Source organism: Ischnura elegans, chromosome 6, assembly GCF_921293095.1.
Source record: "Ischnura elegans chromosome 6, ioIscEleg1.1, whole genome shotgun sequence".
NCBI classification, from domain to species: domain Eukaryota; kingdom Metazoa; phylum Arthropoda; class Insecta; order Odonata; family Coenagrionidae; genus Ischnura; species Ischnura elegans.
In genome coordinates, this window is record NC_060251.1 from 26225280 (window position 1) to 26247527 (window position 22248).

At 39.4% G+C, this 22248-nt stretch overlaps 1 protein-coding gene across 4 annotated transcripts in view; it reads right to left on the minus strand.

Annotated features, from left to right (window-relative positions):
* LOC124160213 (four and a half LIM domains protein 2) overlaps positions 1-22248 on the minus strand; it is a 772571-nt gene that overhangs the window by 464290 nt on the left and 286033 nt on the right. For all 4 annotated transcript variants that reach the window (XM_046536011.1, XM_046536010.1, XM_046536009.1 and 1 more), the window contains one exon: positions 289-493. In XM_046536011.1, coding sequence (XP_046391967.1) covers positions 289-493 — 205 coding nt within the window. The remainder of the gene's footprint in view (positions 1-288; positions 494-22248) is intronic.

Here is a 22248-nt window from a genome sequence, read left to right on the forward strand (position 1 = left end):
ACTTCCACAGACTTCTTTGGATTATTTAAAGTTACGGAACGCTTCTGACGGAACTTATACAGAATTATTTTTAAAAATAAGTTCCTAAATTTTCATTTCTTCGAATTCAGTCGATTTTTTTCTACCAGACCCTATGAGAAACCCTAAATTCCCCTTAAAATTATTATTATAAATTAAAATAATTTCGATACTTTTGCAAGTTGAGCCTGTTGAAAAAGATTTAATGATTAGATTCCCTGAGGAGATTCTCACGCACGTGCTCACTAAAGTTGCAAATGTACGTCTCACCTTGTCCGGGGGCAGTCCGGGGGGCACCCACGAATACCCTTGGTTCAGGGACCGCTCCCTGGACGGGGTGCGGTGCCTCCTCCCTCCCGCGCCCTCCGCTCCCTCGGCCTCCTTCCGCAGACCCAGCCGCTCCCTCACGTTCACCCATTCCTCGTGGTAGACGTCGTGCGCCTCCCGGGGACACTTGCAACTCGCACACGTCTTCCTGCAACGCGGAGGAAGACAACGTCAGACACCAAAATTCACACACACATAAAAAAACATGGGCAAGTAATGCATCAAATATCGCAAAGAATCACCGAGTGCTAAATACAAGATTATCATAAATTAATGGTCCGGTTTTGAACATGGTTTAAAAGAAAACAGAAATAAAAATACATTCGAAAAAGGCTATTCGGGCTTCCAGTCGGGTGGTCTCCCTCCCTTCTGCCGACGCGACGTTTCGGATCACGAGTCGGGTTCCATCATCAGGTTCCATCATTAGCCCTGATGATGGAACCCGACTCGTGTTCCGAAACGTCGGCAGAAAGGAGGGAGACCACCCGCCTGGAAGCCCGAATAGCCTTTTTCGAATATATTCGCCGGGAAAGCATCAGAATTAAATACAGTTTACGCTCATTGATTTTTCGAAATTCGTCGCCTAAAACAGTTTTTTTTACGTGATTAATGAATTTCAATATGTGCGCTCGACAAATGTCCAAGCATTAGTTTACCTATATTCATTAATGGTTGTCTCGGTTAATATAATAATAATAGTATAATTATTTACCTTAAATATTACAAGGTATGTCCACATAAAAATAAAATACCTACAATAAGAAATAGATTTACAAGAAAATCAATAAAAATTCCCAGCTAAGACTTGCTGATCAGCAGGAAAATGCTTGACTGTCAGCAATAAATTCCTTTAGGCCATAATACGCTTTTTTGTATATTTTTTTAAATCTTAGATTTAAACCTGGTATTGATCAAGGTTTTAAATTTGCAAGGGAGTCTATTGTAATATTTAATCCCACATACAGTTTACCTTTTGCATAGAATGAAGTATTATGTGAAATTAGCATAAGTGAGTTTGCCTGCCTGGTGTGGTGACCATGGGTTACAAGATAGTATTTATTGATAGCGATAGTGTAATAATTAATCGCAATAGTCCTGGGTAATGTTTGATGGTTGGGTTAGAGTGTATCAGGGATACCAATACGACATCTTGAAATTCCCCAAGCATCTTCCTATGCATTACTGAAACCGCACCATTCTTTTATGATAACCGCGTTTAAGAAGATACAGTTAAGTCATAAATTTATAATCACTCTAAGTCTAGCCTTCGATGAGCGAACACTTCCTCTCCTCCCAACAGACGATTGCAGAAGTCAATGGAAAACACCGCTTAGGAGACATTAATTTTTCCAACTAGAAATTGAAACTTGGATTTTCCTTGCCGTCGGACAATTACACATTAGTCAAATTGAGGCAAAACTTAATTATTTTTTAGTGTAATTGGCAATCATGACATTGCTGACCAGTGGCGTCATGGCTAAATTTGCAGTGCCGGAACGCACTTTACTTAACTATTTTTTTAAAGTGAAATATTACTCTTGTGTGTTTTTTATTGCAAGTGTTTATTTACATTATCTTACTTTTTGTTTTGATTACAAATGTATACATTAGAAATTTTGAGGAAACAAAATTGATAAAAGTGTTATTTGACTATTGTTTTTTTTTTGTTAACCAGCACCGGAACGGCGTCCCGGGACCATGACACCACTGCTGCTGACGCTATGAATGCATCAGTGAAAATCAGAAACGAGCCACGTCGCTATCATTCACAGCTGGGTCTAAGCCAACTTCCAGAAATAAAACCATGATTTGACCATTTAAAGTCATAATTTGATGAAATCATTATTTGCGCCTGAAGATGATGATAATTTACTGAAACCCGGGTCGCGCTCTGATAAGAAAATAAGTGGTATAAGTAATTGTCTGATATCCAGGAAAACTTATAATGGAATACCATGAAGTAAATCAAGAATTAGTGAATTTTGTTAAAACCATGAATCCATAAATTACAAACCGTTTATAAATATTATAAGATGTTCATCACTGGTGGTCATTAATTTTGTAGTATTATTTTATTTTACCACTCTCCCTTGCTTGCATGGGAGGATGGACAGATGATGAACCACGAGGGGCTAACACCTAAAACCACAAACCTCGTCAACAATACCACTGGATTTCAGGAACCTGGATAGCGTGGTAGTCTGCGCAATGACCTGTACACTGTACAGGTCATTGCGCAGTGATACAGCCCCATGGTTCGCATCTCAGTCCAGGGGAATTTTAATGCCATACCAATTAACGTGAATTTCACCGCTGTTCACACTGCATAATCGAAATTAATCAACCAAAATCATACTTATTATCAAGAAATCATGTATATTACCGGACCAAAAGATAGGAAGGAGACCCTGAGTAGGTCTTAAAATAAAAATAAACGATTACCCAGGCCCAGGCTCCAAGAAGATTACCACTCCACAGAAAGGAACATCGCTTTGCCAACACACTAAAAAGAACACAATCATCAAATGGCGCAAGAAACGATTTCGACTGTGACTCTTCCTTCCTTTCAGCCACATTTAGCTCGAACGGACTGGGTCCTCTCCTAATCCAAAACATCCGGGTCTCCATAAAGAAGACTCCATGGCAACAGCAACAGCTGAAAACGCAGAAAGGGACCCAAATCGTAAAATCACGGTTGGTTTCCTTTCAGGATGCAAGAGGTCGGCGCAGATTAGATGATCAAACTCAGCCCCACCAACCTCATTGCGCTTTGATTGCTTTCAGTTTCACTTTTCTGATGCTAGACGTCAGATAGCAACACGGAGCAATCCACGAGTACTGATATTGCTGTATTGCATGGCGTCTTATGGCGTACATCTGTAGCTGGCAAAGGAATTTAGTAATATCTTGGTGATAAATGGGTAAAAGGTCTCTCGATGCCCCACGGGGTACGGAGCTGCAAAGAAAACAGTCAAACTTTCCGCATTAAAAACAAAAAGTTTGTTCAAGGCTAATGTATGTACCCTACGGCATACGAAGCTTACCCTATGGAAACAATCTTTGTTGGTGATATTTAAATGTATCCATTGCTTAATTTTCATTTACTTGAGTATAACTTTACTCTAGTTATCTATCTGATGCGAAGGAATCATTAATTTTCACCAGTTAACGTAAGTATAACACATTTAAACCCATGTGCGATTAAATTATTGTCCATCTGACACAGCCATAATTTACGTCCAAGCTGGCAATCCTTATCTTCTGTTTTAAGTCAAAATATTACGAAACACCGTAAGTTTACATAGAATTCGTCTGTTGGCACTCCCACATGGACTGGTGGCGCTTCGCCGCGGCCGCCTTCAGCAAAGGTATCAAGACGAAGTGCGGAGTTCGCCATGGTTTCATTTTTAATATTCATGATGAAACTGTTCGACCCCAGAGCACTACATAGAGTAGGTCCCATTGCGTCCCGTAGAAGTTTGATTTATGCCTCTCCTTTGGGCGCATTTTAATCTATTTTCAAAAATGTCCGCAGCTCGACCATACGTAAAGAGCGATTCATTTATTCCCAACATTTGCAATTGAGCATTCAAAAGCATTTAAACAGCACAAATTAGCATTTAGAAGTTATGAATTTGATAACTAATTCCATTCTGAACATAAATTTCAGTTGACGGCCTTAATCCTCAACGCTCAAGGCGCCAATATATCGGCCACGTAAAAAATTCTCGTTCGATAATTTTTCTATAAAAAACACATATATCACTATTCCAAACTTAGTAATTTATTTCTATTTAAATAGAAATATACTCAAAAGACCAAGTCAAAATTTCAGCATCCTATTTCAAGAAATAAATGCAAAAAATATTTATTTTCACTGAAAAGTTAAAAAATCGGGCTTGAGCTTTCTGGAAGTGAAAGCGGAAATTGCCGTGATAGAAAACGGGGTAATTATTGGTTAATTTCCCGTGAATTTCGGATCGCTAGCAGTGAGCGGACCTAGTAATTCCATTAAAATGCGCGTTGGGTAACAGCGAAATTAGTGATCTATAAGATAGCCCTTTCACGTAAAATTTTTGGTTGTACGAATGGCGATTAATGGAGTGGAAAGTGCGGGTGCAACATTAGCTTGTCAATCCTTTAGAACGAGCACTTTGAAACGCCGCATTGAGAACCCAATCACTGTAAAGGGAAATAATCAAGGAACCAAAGTGAAAGGAAGATATTCGTACTCTCCTATAATTTTGTCGCAGAAAAGAGGTCTATATATAATTTAGAATAAGCGGTAGGAGAGCACTTACATTTCACTCACGGACAGTGATTAACCTGTAGTACGGTTAGACCAATCGTTAAACAAGGCCTTCCTTCCTAAGAAACGTGAAATACATGTCATACTAAACCTACCCTTTAGAGAATCACGCAGACCCCACTTCAGCACCCCAAAAATTCTAAAATTATCTTATGATAATATTTCAAAATAGGTACTCTTTTTAAAATAAAACTCCACCTTGTTAAGTCCAATTCCAATCTACATAATCATGCACCCGTACTAGTGAGCATATTCATTCAACCCATCACCTCTCAACATCAACATTAAACAGCACTTAGCTAATGGTATTAGATTGTATAATAATTTGCCTGTTACTCTCAAGTCATTAAAAAAACACAATATATTAAAATTTTATCTCAAGGAATATGTTACTTAAAGCATTCTATAAAGTAGATGGTTTCAATGAAGAATCAAAATAGTCATTCCTTATTTTGACCGTCAGCTGTTTATCTTTGAATATTTAATTTCTATTATAATATTATATTTTGTATCACATTTATTTTTATGTCTGACAGCACTGTATCATTTTGGCGTGCCCTATATTTGATCCTGAAAATCATTGTACAAAATAAATCAACTGAATGAAAAATGAAAAGATGAGGGTATAGCTCAACCCGAAATAAGTCACATATGTAGAATTTAATGGCGACTGTTCCTTGGTAAGATACCTTTACTCTTGATAGATATCATCAGCAGTAGATATCTTCAGCTGAATATATATGCGAATAAAAATTGCGAAAAAGATTTTAAAAAAAGTATTAGAAAGAAAAACTGCAGCATTACATTCAGATATCTGAGATAATCGGGGAGAAGTTCCAATAAATGCTATTCGGCAGGCCGAACTAGCAATAATTTTCGAATTTGCATTTGAAATTCGTGTCTCTTTGAGAGACTACGACAATCAATGGAAAAATTGATTCCGTAAAAAAATTTTATGCTATAAAAACAAGCAGGAGGATAAAATTAAATAAAAATGTATTTCGCCTTGGATCAGCTCCCATTCTTTGATCTGGATGATAAAGTATTATTGTGAGATCGCAGGGAGGCCTTACTATCTCGACGCATTCAGAATAAAAAAAGTTTTTAATTTTCCGTCACATCAGTAGGCCACGCCACTATTTTCGAACTTGGAAGGACCATTTGCGCTCAAAAAATAATTCTGACCCGCTTCGCTTCTTCACATTCTAGCAAATATTCTGATCTAGCGGGTTTCCATTATAGTTAGCTGGAGTATTTCTGTCTTCTCATCCATTCACGACTCTGACTCAGCGTCAAACCAATGCCATCACAAAGATACGGCGAAAGGAGCCTTTGCACGGCACCCCTGTGCCCGAGGTAGCACCTATTGTTTTGTGAAATAAAAACCAACAGCTTAATAATATTTACTCAAAGCGCTACTGCGTTAGCGCTCGCTAAACGTGCGCTAGCGTTAGCGCTCGCTAAACGTGGAATCGACCAAAATAAGAACTATTATGCAATTTTAATCGATTAATGAAAGATCTGTACCGAGTGTTGATAGATGTATCACACTGCGTGATTCAACAGGAAGGTTGGTTTGGATAGGTGAGGGTAGAGCTCGAGGCTGATTGGCGAGGCCTAGAAATATCTGTGTAGCGGTGGCCCGATCGGTACGAGCTCGTGAAGTAATCACCTTATCTGCAAAGGGGTAAACAACTTCGATTTTTCGGCACAACTACGTGAAGGTAGAGCTCATCCCGGATTAGGCCACAGACGTGTGCATTTCACACATTCAGGATATGAGGTACATTTCCTTTCCCAGGGCCACCAAGCACTCCGAGGATTTTGTTTGGGAGTGTCCGAAGGTTTAACGGGGAATGGAACCCAAGACCTCTCGAACAACAGCCCAGCGCTCTACCCATTAGGCTACCACGCACCTCGATACATGCATAAATTCAACCAGAATATAATATCTTTTCATCATTTCTGCATGAATAAACTTGGAAATAACCAGACAAGTGAATTCCTCGTAGGATTTTTTTTCGGGTAGGATCGAAACCCGGGTTTCGATGAGTAATCATTATCTTCAGGTGTACATTAAGATGCATTTATCTTCTTTTTGTTACCTAGTTACCTAACGGAAGAAACCTTCGAGAAACTTTCCAAGAAAGCTGAGCTCATAACAAAGTTGAGTTCACTTTAACTGACAAGTAATAAAAACAGACATTCTAATCGTTAAAACAATTTAAATTTGGAGTCTAAAAACAAAAAGGGCCGAAATCTAATACGATAGTTGAGCAGTTAGATGATGAGTCGACGTCACTGATACCTAGCCAATGCATGGTTCGTAATTAAAGCTATGGCTCACGATTATAACCTTGCGATGCGTGAAAAAAATAACTGTAACGTTCAGGATAAAAACTTTTAGATTTAGCAGATATTTGTTCACGTATTCTGAAAACTCCCATAAATTCCATTTTCCAAAACAATTCATCAATTATCTGGGAGGCTATCACGCTATACATTCCTTCTAAGTGCGGTTTCTCTGTCATCAATTTGCGAATTTTTGAAGTTTTCGAAAATTCCATTAATTCAACCCTCAATACATCAAAACGGTCTCCAGCCTTCATACTACAAATAGGTTTCCAATTTCCCCTGAGCACACATACGTTATATAAGTCATAATATGGTTCAGTGGCGTAACTATGGGGGGGGGGTGATGAGGGGGATAGATCCCCCCCCCCCCAAAGCCTCAGAGAAAATAATTATTATAAAAATATTGCCTGGTTTTGATGTATAATGACTGCATCTTCTTAAAGTTAAATTTTAAGAACCAAAATGATGTAAAATGCATTTCCAGGCATGTAAATTTTCAAAAATTTTCTCGGACCCCGATTGCTTGTAGGGGGGGGAAGCGCCCCCTAGGCCCCGCATCCCCCCCAAAGCATATTCCTAGTTACGCCACTGGTATGGTTCATTGAAATATTACTATTTGGGCGCCACAGAGTATCTCTAATTAAACAGACATGGATTGAGATAATGAGCCTATATTATTGATCCCTTTCTACCAGACGTCTCCCAAATAAAACGACCCTCAGCGAAGAGATCGTCAGGGAGCATCTCAGTCGCAGAATCCGAGATAATAACTCGGCGGCGAAAGTATGAATTATCGAACACGATCGAGACATGGCGGAAGGAGGTTATGGGAAGAGGGAGAGAAAGAAGCTTGAGGACCCAGGACGACATAAAAATCGGCTCGTTTGCGGAGGAAAAAAAACCCTTAGCACCTCTCTCAGGGGACTGGAAAAAAAAGAAGCGGGAAGGATTGACGTAAGGGTTGCGAACGGGTAGTATGGGAATGTTGGGGTGGATAAAACGGAAGAAAGATGGTATCGTAAAAGTTACGTCACGATCCCTTTTTCGGGGCTGCAGGGAGGGAAATAGGAGAGGAGATGAGGGTGTAAGGAGGGCAGGAGCGATATAGGGTCCCCCTCAGAATCTCCGGCGAGGAAATAAACCCGTGGGAAGAGACCATCTTCACATCCTACTTCAAGGAAAGATGGGACTGAGGAAGACTGGTCCAGACGACGGAGAAGAACGACCAAGCGGTCACAATCAGTTCACACCCATTTCTCCTCCTGTTTCTTCTTCCCCAATCTTCCAACAGCTTTCCAGCACCACTGTGGTCCTTTCCCTCTCCACATCCCATTGACACAAATCGCACACCTCCCCTATTCGAGCCCTTAACGAAGGGGTGAAGTGGACCGACGGATATATCCGTCGCACTTCACTGTCTCCAGGTGAGGATTGTGCTAAATTTTCTGCCAATCCTCAAGGATTTCCTATCTGATTCTTATATCATTGGCTCACTACACTTGGCGATTCAGCCCAAGCGGAAGTTGGTTTAGATAGGTGAGGATAGGGTTCATTGCGGGCTAAACCACGGGCGTGTGAATGTCATACATTCATCTACATCCACATACTACTCCGCAATCCGCCTCGATACACGCGTGGCGGGGGGTGTTAGGACACCAGCCGATAACACCATTCAGGGTAAGGGTAGTAGTTTGTTCCTTTACCTTGGTACAATGCATAAATCAGGGAGAAACTAAAGTTAAATTCTTGTTTCAAAACACACACCGTTCATTTTGAAACTTTAAAACTAACTTCATAAATTTACCATAATTTGTTTCAAAACCCTTAAATTATGTTACACACCAATGCCTAAATTCTAACAAAAAGTACCTCAAAATTTGGCCGGTTTGAGACAGGTATCTTAAATAAAGTGTAATGACATTTCAAAAATAAAATTCAAGCAAAAAACAACTCCTTTTTGCAAATGTATGCTTCTTTTTCAGTTACATGAATTTTTGGTTTCTAATTTAGGCGTACATTGAAAAATATAAATCGTTTCTTTTGCTCTCCTGAAAAGTTACTATTTCTGAGATACGTGTTTTTAGAACTTAGCCATCGACATGGTCATCCCTCCCAATGAGTGGACTCAAAATCATTATAAAAATAAAAATAATTGCACTTTTCCACAACTACTTTAATGCGTACGACGCGCTTCCCACAGAGCCATCAACTGGAACAACGCAAAAAATAATCGCGGAAAATTGCAATCACGTTTTTACTGCAATTCGTCGAACTTACATTATATCACGCCTGAATCGGTTGAATTTAACAAAATAATAAGTTTTTTGCCACACGCTTGCGTCAACAACTACGAAAATGTGACACGATCGGCGACTGTTTCACCAAAACGGAGAAAAAACAACCAATCAGATGTGGCCTCTGGTGTTTACCTAATGATCAACTCGTACAGCTCCTGCTGGTTGAACACCTTGCAGTACAAATGCAGTACTCGTATACAAGCGTATCTCATTCCGGGCCACGGGACCAACGAGAGGTCAAGCCCGCTGACCAAGGGACACGTGGGGTTGGGTACGGGGGTGGTGGTTGAGGGGGACGACGAGGAGGCAGGGGTCCAGCCCCCGCCTCCACCCCCGACGACCAACGGCGACGGCGTCGGCCTCTCCAGCATGGCGGACGATGAGGGCGTCCGGTGGGCGGCTGTCCTTGCCCGCGAGGGCCTCTGCCCGCTGCCGGCCACCGCCGAAGCGGAGTGCCTGCGGTGGAGGGAAGTCGTGCCGGCGGAAGATGCGGGGTCATCCTGCAACAGGAGGGCACATTTGGGAGGGTGGCGAGAGTGCAGAGATACAAGGGGAATGTCCAGACTGTAAAAAAGCGCTTGGAAAGGGAATGAGAAATAAAGAATAAAATCCAAAAATCCAAAAACCCAAGCGTGATGGAGTGGAATATTTGAAAGACACACTTGCAATTTTGAACGGTTATAAAATTTATTCCGACCTAGGTTTCGATTTTACTACATTATCCTCAAGGCACAAAATGGTACCAATAGTCAACATTTAAGTTTTGCTAAAATATGAAATTTTTCCGTTGAGTTTCTCTGGGATTGCTTGTATTTTATGCTCTACTTTGTAGCTTTACACGGTATTCTTGTTACTTATCCAACATGTGTCAACACCTTACGACACCATAAGGGAATAGAGTATCAAAATATTCAAATCCCTGAAACATGCTGAATAAATAATAAATGGTACTAAAGAATTCTACGTTGAAGATGATGTACTAACATCGAAACCGAGGTCGTAATAAATTTTATAGCCGTGGAAAATTGCAAGTGTTTATTTCAATATGAGAAATAAAGAGGCATGGTCCCAGGGAAATTTTCGTGAAATTTTACCATGATGACAATGACGAAATTATGCAAATTCCACAACAAATCAGGTGCCGGGTTTATGGAAATTCACGAACCAGGTTTCGTCAAATAATAAGTAAACGAAAAAGAGATGGAAATTTTCCACAAGTTTATTACGTTCCGTACAACGAGTTTCGACCGTTAGATAATTCTCAAATACACTTTAGTATTGTAGCAGAGTACTCGAGAATGATCGAACAGTCGACACGCATTGTACGGTACGCAATTAACTTGTGGAAAAATGTCATATCTTTTTCGTGAACTCAGGATTCCCTTCCACTATATCTCGCTATACTCAGTGATTTATAAACTATGCCATATCCAGGTCATAATTTTTCATAATTTTATCATTGCCATCGGGAAATAAGGAGATACCGACAATGGATGCCGGGATGAGGAATTGCCGGGGGAAATACAAGCGTGCGAGAAAGCAGAACAGTGGGGGGGGGGTGTTGTTATGATGACCCACCACTTTCGCGCGACCGGTCTGATTTCCTGACGTATGACTTCATTACAAGTTGCGCTATCATCTTGATAGTTTCCTTTTGTACAGCGCAGACCAAATTCAACAGTTAACTTTTGCCAAAATATGAAAAATTTTCAATGGGATAGCTTTAATTTTAGAATATTCAATGCAGCCTTATACGGTATTTTTGTTATTTATTCAACGTGTATTACCGTCTGAAGGCACCATCACCGATTAGAGTCTAAAAAGATTCAAATCCTTGCAACCCATTGAATAAATAATAATAATAATAATAAGTATTATAGAACACTGCAAAGCGTATTTTAAAATGAATCTCGGCTACTTCGAAGAAAAATTAGAGACTGTTGAATATTTTCTCTGAGGCAGTACTTTCAAATCTTGAAAAATAATTAATCATTGATTGGAGTCTCCTCCATATGAAACGTAAATTTGAAGATGATAACGTAAAATTAAAGTGAGTAATACCTCAGGAAACAGGAAAATATAAGACCGGTCGACAGTGAGTGGTAAAAAGTCCCTTGCACAAGGATGCTTACACAGACGAGCGAAAATTTAAACAAGAGAGTTACAAGTGAAAGACAGAGGGTTAAGACTTAAATTGAAGTGGAAATACATGCGTGATAGGAAGCAGCAAGTGGTGTTATTTATTCAAAGTCACGATTGCTTGAAGAGAAAGACATATACATATCTTTCAGGCCAGGGCCGGTTGAAGTCGAAGACTAATTAGAGAGTATATGATGAATAAAATCATTACTGATGCTTTAACGACCGCACTTAGCATCTCAAGTATACAAAGAGGTCATTATGAGGCAAGAGCAGAGATTAAAAAAACAAATTACTTTCCGAGCACTACGGATTGAGAATTGTTTTAATGAAGAAGAAAAAAATAGCCTTGTAGATGATAAAATAACACGTCTGTAAGTCACCAAATCCGTTATAGATTTATTTTTCTTTGAACAATTAAATTAACAGGAATATTAAAAATTATTTATATAAATATCAACTCGGAAGGATAATCACAGGAAGAATAACAGCAAGACCTTTCAAGGGTTTTGCATAGCTAGGAGCCTCATTTGAGTTTCTAGAGTACTCAATGCGGCCCAAATTCTCTCCATATCAGCTGACGACGCTGACAGGTTCTAGGTAATATTTATCTCTGAAATTACCAAATTGACTATATGCGTCATCGAGAGGATTACATTAATTGTAGTAAGAACATAAATAACTGGTGATAAAAACTGCACTCAGAAAGTTCAGCAGGCATAGAAAAACAGATGGAACTTTACCTCTTCAAGCACAAGTGAAATATAGGAAAGCACAAAGAAGATGGAAATACAATCTGATCATGCTCAGCAAACACACAGAGAAGCAAGGAGCGACCCGTCGCCAGGCGAAAGAAAGCAGAGAACAAGCAGGGATATTAGGGAATCGGAATTGTTGGGGTGAGGTATCCAAAGGGCTTTTCGGGACGTTTGCCTTGGCTAATTATTTTCACTCGATGGAAAGATCCACGTAAAATCATCCAAACGCGAAGTAAAACTCTGAAGATTAGCGACATACACGAAAAACCGGCGTTCGACAGAATTAATGTTGGCCAAACAGTGATGCAAGCAACTACGAGCTTGAAATTTTCAAGGAATGAACGCAGAAATCCGAAGCGATAGAGGAATGTTGGATTGGAGTACGAGAAGGAGAACTTACAAGGACGATAATGAAAGTGGTGAAGCATCATATTTGGGCATAAGTTTCCTAAAGGTTGATGGAGTCATCCGGCCCAACGGGGTAGACCGATTGTCTCCACAAGCATTTTGAATATTTTGAAATATATTGGTCCACAATACTCCGAGATTTGAGCCATCGGGACAGATAACAAGATAAAAACTCAAAATGGGTAAGATCAATTAGACTAAATTCATCGCTAGATATCAGTAAAATAGCACTGATTATATTTGCTCGGCACAATTATTTCACCTCTGCGATATTTGGTGTTCCTCACATCATTATAAAGAGGCTCCTCTCTTGCTGATGATTTAGGGAAGATAATATTTTAGCTAACAATAAAGCAAGTTTGGAAAATTAAAAAAGCTTCAACGGTATTAAATTCCTAAAAATAAGGCATATCACGAGATAAAGAAGAGAGTGATCTTAATTCAATGTGTAGTAATCCAAAAAATAAGATCGATAACAAGAATGTCACAAAATATGGTAGGAAACGTTTAAGAAATTCAATAAGTGATGTGTTTTTCACGGATAAAAATTTGTAAACTATCTTCTCGTAATCTATTCAACAGGCTTCGTATTTTGACAACACACTCCATTTGTATTGACAAAATAGGAGAAGGGAGCTGCTGCTTGGTGACGACTCTGATACCACGCATATCGGAACGTAATAGGAAAGGAGAATGAAAAAGTAAAGCATTCGAACCAGGAAAAGAAATTTAACAGAAAAGTAAATCATTAAAATATATCAATTTTACATTCTGACACCGGCTAAGAATTACTTGCCGATAGGATACTTGTAAAAAACTAAGGCTGTGAGAAATTTTCCCAAATTACGAATGTTAGCTACAAAAGAATGAATTCACTAGCTAACAATTGGTCACGCTCAGAGAATAGCATATTTAGATGCCACAGAGATGGATCACGAAAACTAAAACTAAGAAATAATAAAGAAAACAATATTCTGGGAAATCTCTTAGAGCAAAACTCGTCCCATCTTATTTCGAAAACTTCGTAAACTCACTTTCAAATCAAAGCAGCGCTATGGTCTCTCATGTTAGCTAAGGGGAAACTCAAGTAGAAACGGCAAATGTGAGTGTCGACAAGATGAGAATATGTGATGAGAGGATGCAGAAAGAAAGGGAAAAAACAAGTGACAGACTGGACGTGGAGCAGCGCAATAGTTGGATGTTGCTTGGGCGGCCGTAACGAAAGGGTTCGCCACAATAGAGCCATTCATCCCATCTCCATGGAAACGATTCGCGGGTATCTTCGCCAATGCCAAGCAAAACGGGACTTGACGGGCGATTTATTTGCCTCGAGAGGAATTGAAAAGGATTCGTGCTGGCGAGAAGACCAGGGTTCTAGCTTGCCACTTCGTCGGGTCGGGTTCAGATCCCTTTCTTTCTGCCAATGAGCCCTGATCCCAGCTTAAGTGCCGTGCGGAGGGGAATTCAATAATATTTATGACACTTTATCCACTACATGGAACACCGATGACTTTGGTTACAAGCAGACGAAGGGTGGAGAAAAACCAGCTGATGCCGGGTGTATCTTCACACATCCTTCCTTATATTTTATTCCTATTCCTCGGGTCATTAACAATTTACGTAAACTGCTGATTGCCTCCTCAAAATACTATCGAAACACCATGAAGAAAAACATCAATATCAGTAAAATATGATTCTAAATCCACTGTTTTAAATAAATTCACTTCGCATATTACCTTGGGATCCCTACGGATTTTTATCATTCCACTAATCGCTCAATATTTGATGGAGGTAGTCCAATCATGTCTAAAGTATGGTGGAGATTGCAGTCAGGCAAGGCTCGATGCTCTTTCTCAGTGAGAGAATATGAATACATTAGGGCCAAATGGTCGAATCTCAGCTTCTCAACATAACTTCCTGGGAATGCCGCCTTAATGCCCTCTATACTTCCTCACTAGGTACATCTCATACCACGTGAAAATTACAGGAAATGCCATGAAAGAATCAAAGTTTAATGGGTTGTTGCTATATATAGTTTATTTATAGTATATAGTTATAATATAGCTTCAGGTCGTCAATTATTGGTCGAACTAAGCTAACTCACCTATGAGAGAGCGATCAAGGCAATTAAATAAAAAGAAAAATCAACGCAAGAGAATCTCTAGCATAGCAGCACTCAATAAAACTAATCACTCCCGCTCTATCAGTAGAATTTCGCCTTTTCCGTGACGTTTGATTGTTAAACTCTTCCACAGTCTTGAAATTTTTGGGGTGCATGGGTTAAAACCTTCTCAACATCTGCTTTTATCTCATATTTGAAAACTATGCCTCCAATAAAATACCTAGATATAGTATGGTGCAGTATTTTCAAAGGGTGTGGTTTTAATGTGAGGGAACCTACTGGTACGAACGTTTGGCTGCCAAACGAGGGCCCCAGGTTCATATCCCGGATGAAATTTGTGACATCAATGAAGTTTTCGAAGTGCGAATCGGCCAAGGAAATGGTATGGGCTACATTTATCCACAATGCGTGATATTCGTGAGCCTATGGCTATTTGCGGCATTTATTTTCCAGTCATCGCGAGTAAGAAGAGAAAACTTCAGTACAAAATGTCCTCATTGGTCGTTATCTGTGATGATTTAAGACACCTTCGCAAATACTGACTTCCACAATGAATTTTTTTCCCCAACACAGAGTTAATGAGTATTCACCCAGTCACTGTCAATAGAAGCGAGGGTGGGCCATTAAGTCATAGACAGTTGCGAGCCCACGGCACCCAAATACACACCTACATGACCCACATCGAATGTTTCCAACCCCCCGAGGGTCGTGGCTGGAAGGGAGCCAAGCTCAAACATCGCCCATCCCTACGCACTGAATCAGTGAACGCGAAATGATTCAACCCCACGAGCGAAATATCCAGCGGGCTGATATTCCATGACGCACGCAAACCGCTACCTCACCTCATACAAGACGGTGGGAACATACCCCTGGCCTGTCTCCAACGAAACGAAGACACAGACGGGAACGATACGTAGCATAGCACATCACGGCGCGTGCGAAAAATAAGAATGAAACACCATCGGGCCAACCACGAATGATACAAAAGAGGATCCTCAAGTCGCCTCTAAATGTGTTGTCAACCACCGCACATGTAAATAGGTTTACAGAAGTCGCCACTGGCGTCGCTGGCGGACAAATTGATCTGAGTTTCACGGGGAAATAAGGTATAATATTGAGTATTAACAGAAATTTATACACATGCTGATGTGATCGATCGAATTCATAACTTTTCGATGCTATTCCTCGTAATGACAAACAATATACTGTAAAGTATTAGAAAAAAAATGGATCGCGTTGCACTCATCACCGCGCCGCGGACATTTTGGAAAGCCGATTAAAATGCGACCGAATTGGCAACAGAAATCAGCTTTCTGCGGGGTGGCATTGGGCCTCCTCTATGCAGTCTCCTTTGGGCAAACAACACCATTTTCAATACACGATGACGATCTCCAAATTTCTCCCCGAGTAGAGTATGAGCTATCAGTGATAAATTTTGCTCCTCTTCAAGTGAAACGCAACAGAATGCATGACAGAGGACATTGGCACAAACAGATTATAGGGACCAGAGTCACCTTTCTAGTGTAAGTGAAGAAGATAGAAGATAGGCCACTAGTGAGCGTGTAATATTTAAAATCTTAGCACGTGAACGGCGGTGAAATATACATGAATTGCCACGAGAAAAAAATTGTCCTGGACCGGGAATCAAACTACGGACCCTCGGATCATGTACACAAATGAGCGCGTGCTATGCATTTTAGAATAACTAATCCAAAGCTAAAAATTACAACGGGAAGAAACCGAACGGAGAACAAATGGATTAAAGAAATTTATGTTTTATTGATATTTTTCAGTTGTCCTATTTTTTATTCATTCTTATTTCATTTTAATTTTTTTCATTCTGCTCTATTTTTTGCACAATACTGGAACTACGCACACGCATTCCTCTAAAATCGTAGACAATGATTTAACGTCCTACTTCAAGAATCCACCAAAGAGGGGCAAATAAGAAGCAATGTGGTAATTTCCAATCTTACGGAACCATAATTACTCTATTGGCGTTTCCGAATGTTACAATAATCAAATTAACTTGATGTAGAGTTTACATAGAAGATAGCAATCTCGTACAGTACTATTCCAACTATCAGTGACTTTCAGCTAAAATATTTATAAAATATAAGGTCATTTTATCATTAATACCCAGAGAAAGCAATAAAATTATTGTCCATTTATCTGGGCATGGCACAATATTATAAAGCGTATTGAAGATTGTACGGCCACATTTATTTTGTAATTTTATTAATAATTATACGCCTGGAAACACATATTTTTACAATAGTTGTGGCCTAGGCCGTCCGACAGTATAGGGGTGCGAAATAAGGCTTAATTTTAACATCACTGATTAAATGTGACTAAAAATTGAAACAGTCAGTTTTACAGTTATATTTTTAAATGTAACAGTTAGTGGCGATAAGGTCGTAGGCCGAGGGAGATCGAGGGGTCCAAAATACCCCCCGAAGTGCTTGTCAGATGGTGTCTTCGGCGCACCCCTTTAAAATGAACTCCCTCCCAAAATAAATTTACAAATCCCCCCCTGAAACTTTTTGTGATGACGGCTTTGACATGATAATTACTCAAACAGTTAAATAAGACACTGCAATATCCCCGATGAATTCATTTTCGCGCGATGCGTTTCGTTTTTCTGCAAGTGCATTAAATGTTGTAACAACGGTATGCCTTGAGCGAAACTAAATTGTGGGAATATTGCTATGTCTCATTTAAATAGTATTAATAACTTCCACCTCGACGTTCCACATTTTATATAAAATATATATTTATTCAATAAAAGCTCAGAAGCCTAAAACGCTGTCGTTACATATACCCGGGCGAAAATAATTCACTTTGTTTCCTAAATAACTCAATCTCTAGAAAAGGAGATAATTAACAGTGACGTATCCACATTGACATTCGCGGACAGAGCGCCATTCACTGAGGAGCGGACGCGGGGCGAAGCTCAGGGCCGTACGGAGAGGGACAAGGGTTTCGACTGTCCCCTTGTGCCACGACAGAGACTGAAATAGACGGAGTCATCGCCTGATTAATCTCGCCGTCCCACCGTTCATCATCGCGAAAGAAGAAAAAGAGTCGCCAGAGGGCAGCACTTGATGAGAAAGAAGAACACACACGGAAAGGATGCCTCGCACACGAATTCGTTTTTGAGAGGACTGGGACGTGAGCCGCCAGGGGCTAGCCTAAAGTCAAATGCTATGCCAAGATAAAGTTGGAGCATTACTCCCCCTCCATCGATATTTTAGTCACTAATTAAGACATCCGATTATTTTTTTATCTTTTAAGTTCCAAGTTACATAAAAGAGACCTTAATGAATATTTAACGACATATCAAACATGAAAATTTTAACTCAATATTTTTTCCATGGAGTAAAATTTTCGTATTTGAGGCAGTTATATTTTGAATAAAGGTCCACCCTACACAAAATGTCAACTTTATGATAATAGCACAGCTATTAACACGTAATGTTAAAACTTTCGCGGTCAATTTGTTTTCGGTTAATGAAACTTACTTTTAATGACACGCGTGATGGGTTGACACGCGTCTTGTGGCTTAAAAGTCGACCCGTAAAATAAGAAGAAACGTTCACTTTTAAAGCAAAAGATGCGCGTTAACCCATAAGTTTAAATAATTGACAAGTAATCCACGAAACAAAATACGATTTGTCGAGAGGCCTAACTGCATTCTCGGGGAATGGCGCCACCTGCGACGACGGTGACGAATGGTATTCTGAGGCGGTCGGCTGAGAACGGAAAGAAAGGATGGAGTGAGAAGAGGAGACAAAGGAAGGCTGCTCCCGAAACACGCGGAGTCGGCCTTCAGTGTGATTAAAAAGAAGAGCAGCGGAGATGCGTGTAGCAAGGCCAAGGCTAAGGAGAGAATCAACGGGGAGTTCACTCTATAGTCTACACTGGATTAATCCTTTCAGTCAATTATTATTATTATTATTATTACAGTATTCTACCGATTAAGGTAGGTTTCCATGGAGTACTAAAGAAGTGACCTGGGAGTCTCCCTTTCCTTCCAGCGCTGCCTTCTTCAATTCACTATAAGGCCTACTCCCTTTCAATCTATCTAAAAATCCTATTCTTTTCCTTCCCCTCCCTCGTTTCCCTAACATTCTACCCTCCAACACCATTTTCAACATCCCCTCCCAGCTAAGTATTCGCTCCATCCATACATTCTGTCTCCTCCGTACCTCATCTTAAAGCTGCCTGTCCTCGCCAACCATATCCATCACTTCGTCGTTCCTATTCCTCTCCGTCCATTTCACCTTCTTCATTCTTCTCCATACCCACATCTTGAATGCCTCCAATCTTCTCTCGTCTTCTTCCCTCAATGTCCACGTTTCCGCACCGTAGAGCGCTACACTCCATATCAAACTCTTCACTAACCTTTTCTTTAAACTCTTACATAACGATCCTCTCAGAAGCTCCTTACTGTTCATGAACGCCTCCTTTAATATGCCCATTAAAATCGACATGACTTTTAGTGGATTTTACCCTCCCAATGTGCATCGTTGACCATAATTATGGGCGTAGACCATGAAATTAACTTCGCAAGAAATAGGCAATTTCATAGCACCATGATTAAGGTTAAATGGCGAAAAGAATAATATTTATCAACATAGAGGAAAAAATATCTGACTGAGCACGTTAAATAATGGTGGCTCCCCGATCGATGAAAAAAATCGAAAAATCAATGATACGCAAAACAATTTTTTATAACCATACGGTTATTTCATTGGAAATGGATGAATTCTTGCGATAAAGAAAAGAAATGATCAATAAATTAAGTGTAGTAAACGATTGAATATAATCGCTAATTTTTCGGAGCGATAATTTTTCATCTTAAAAACCATGCATCGACGGTCAATCATTAACCCCTTGCGCTGTAATGACGAGTCTAGCTCGTCATGAACTTGCGATGCCAAACCGCGCAATGACGAGTGTATCTCTTGATCGGATTATCATCATTTTAGCACTATTTAGAGCACTATTTAGCAATTATTTTGAAAGCTTAACAATGTTAAACATTAATAGTACACATAAATAATTCATATTTAATGAAACATGATGCATTGGAAGGATTAAAATGATTATATTCGAGAAGCGATAGCCTTGTTCTCCATGTTCAATAATCAAATTTTACTTCACGGTTCTACGTTGATTAGAAATTACAAAATTATCATTCCATTACCTACCATTTGAAAAAGAAGCGCAGAAAATAAATAGAGAATAGGAGCACAATATTCGGAAAATAAATCGAAGTGTAAGGTGTTAACCACAGGTACGATCGTTTTCAATGATATGTAGACACCCACGAGTCCAATTTTATTGATGGTCGATAAATACTTCGAGGGTTGGAACGCACGGCAAGCTGCGTCCTTTGACCTATGTGTGCGTGGGTGTGAGTTTCCTCAGTGCATTCTTTCCGCTAGGGATTTCGCCCTTGGAGTTTTGACTCCCGTTTCGCTAGTTCGGTCGCGTCCACGTCCGTCCTCGTCAGCTGCTGGTGGCGTAAATGAAAAGGATGGAGGTTGCCTCATGGCCCAATCCTCCAAGTTTTCGCCGAACCGGCCATATCAGTAAAATGGGATATGTGGGTGTCTACATATTATTGAAAATGATAGTACATCACCTCCTTAATTTCTGGCGAAACTAGACCCTGATATTAGTTGAACTATAAAATGCTTGGTGATAATTTAATTTTTTCCAATTCATGAAGTAATAGAGAACTAGGGTCTCAACTTGATGGTAAGCGCGGTGTATCTTGAATTATTATTACGACAAATTGAGGACAGTATACACAAAGCATGATACCACAACTTTATTAATGTTCCGCGTCTGTCCCCATCCCCGTTTTGAATTTTACGTTTCAGAGTAGCTGAGGGCTTATACTCTCCGTTATTCAATATATGCTGATCTCTTTGTACTTCTCATCCAGCATTCTTCCCTATATCAAGGTTCTCAGCGACATCAACCCGATTCACACGCTTCCCAACTACATCTTAAACCCCTGACCTAAATCTTCAAGTAGCTTCCTTTTATAAATATTTACAAGTTTCGAAACCGGTATTTCTAGCATTTCCATTTTTTCAGCTTGTTTTAAACGAGAAATAATGTGTAGTGTTAAAAAATTTGCTTAACATGGCGACTGAAATGATTTTCTATTTTTTAAGTTTAAACTATCAACCACATTAGTACACGCTTCCCGTCTACATCTTCAAATATATGCCAGTTTAGAACCCAGCATTTCTAGCATTTCCTTTCTCTTGCTGTCCAAAAATACCAGCACACGGGAATGGAAACTCCGAAAGAGCTTTACTTTCTACCAATCTGTCCTCCCCCAACTAGGATATTGCAGTCGGTCCCGTCTGGCTCGATTCCCGATGAGAAGGTAAGGAGGAGATGGAAAGGAAGACAGGTAGGGAAGGGGATTTGGCAGGTTTCGAAGGAATGTCTTTGATTCAATATTTGATATGTCGGCGAGATAAATGACTTTGATGCGGCTACAGATGCAACCGTTTCCGCTCAGAGCCAAGATGTCTCCCGCGGGTTTCGTCGAAATATATATCCTAAAAAAAACTCTTCTTAAAACGCCTTCACTCTGTCGAAATGACATTTTTAACTTTAAAAAAGAAAATCACTTGACTCGCCACATTAGGCATGTTTTTCAACAGTTCACTGCATTTATCGTTAAAAACATGCATCAGCAGGACATACAATTGTACATATCTGTTAAATTCTTTCAGTATTATGGGTTCGGGGGATAAATTATTGAGTAAAAAAGTTTTTAAGTGACGATTCATAAAATAGCAGGGCTATAAATCTTGATTTATTTGCCGTATCAATAAATTAAGACAAATGTCTTTTTTAGATGGGGCACTCTTTAAATAACACAAACATTCGCGTACGACAGAGTGGATTCATGGTTAGAAAATTTGGCATTTATGCGTGGAAACCTAGCTAGATTCCGGTTCATTTAGAATATCGGGATATCCAAAAATTACGTATTTTAAATTAAAAGAAATACCTAGACATTTTCAACGATAATTTTTAAATAAATTGAAAGTTTTAACAATCGCCGTTTTAATTAGAAGCTCTGAAAACGGTTTAATGATATCTGTAAAAATATGAATGAAATAATTAAATGTAAGAAAATTTAGAAAAAACTTTACAGAAACAAAATACATAGTAAACAAGACGATTACTGAATGGAATAGACTCCCTTCAGAACTGTTTAAGCCCTACCATAACCACATAAAGATTTTCAAGAAGACGTGTAAAGTATTTAATATTGGAAAATTAATATCATTGTATTTTAAATATACACTATCTAGTTTCATTTTGGTGATGTGTTTTTCATTTGCTATATTTTTTACTTTTTTATTTTATATACACTGTTGCCACCTGGCAAATAGCAAATTTGTAACTTGTACAATAATAATAATAATATAGTATTTCAAGTCCTTGAACGTATGCTTAATAATGTTGTTTAAAGAT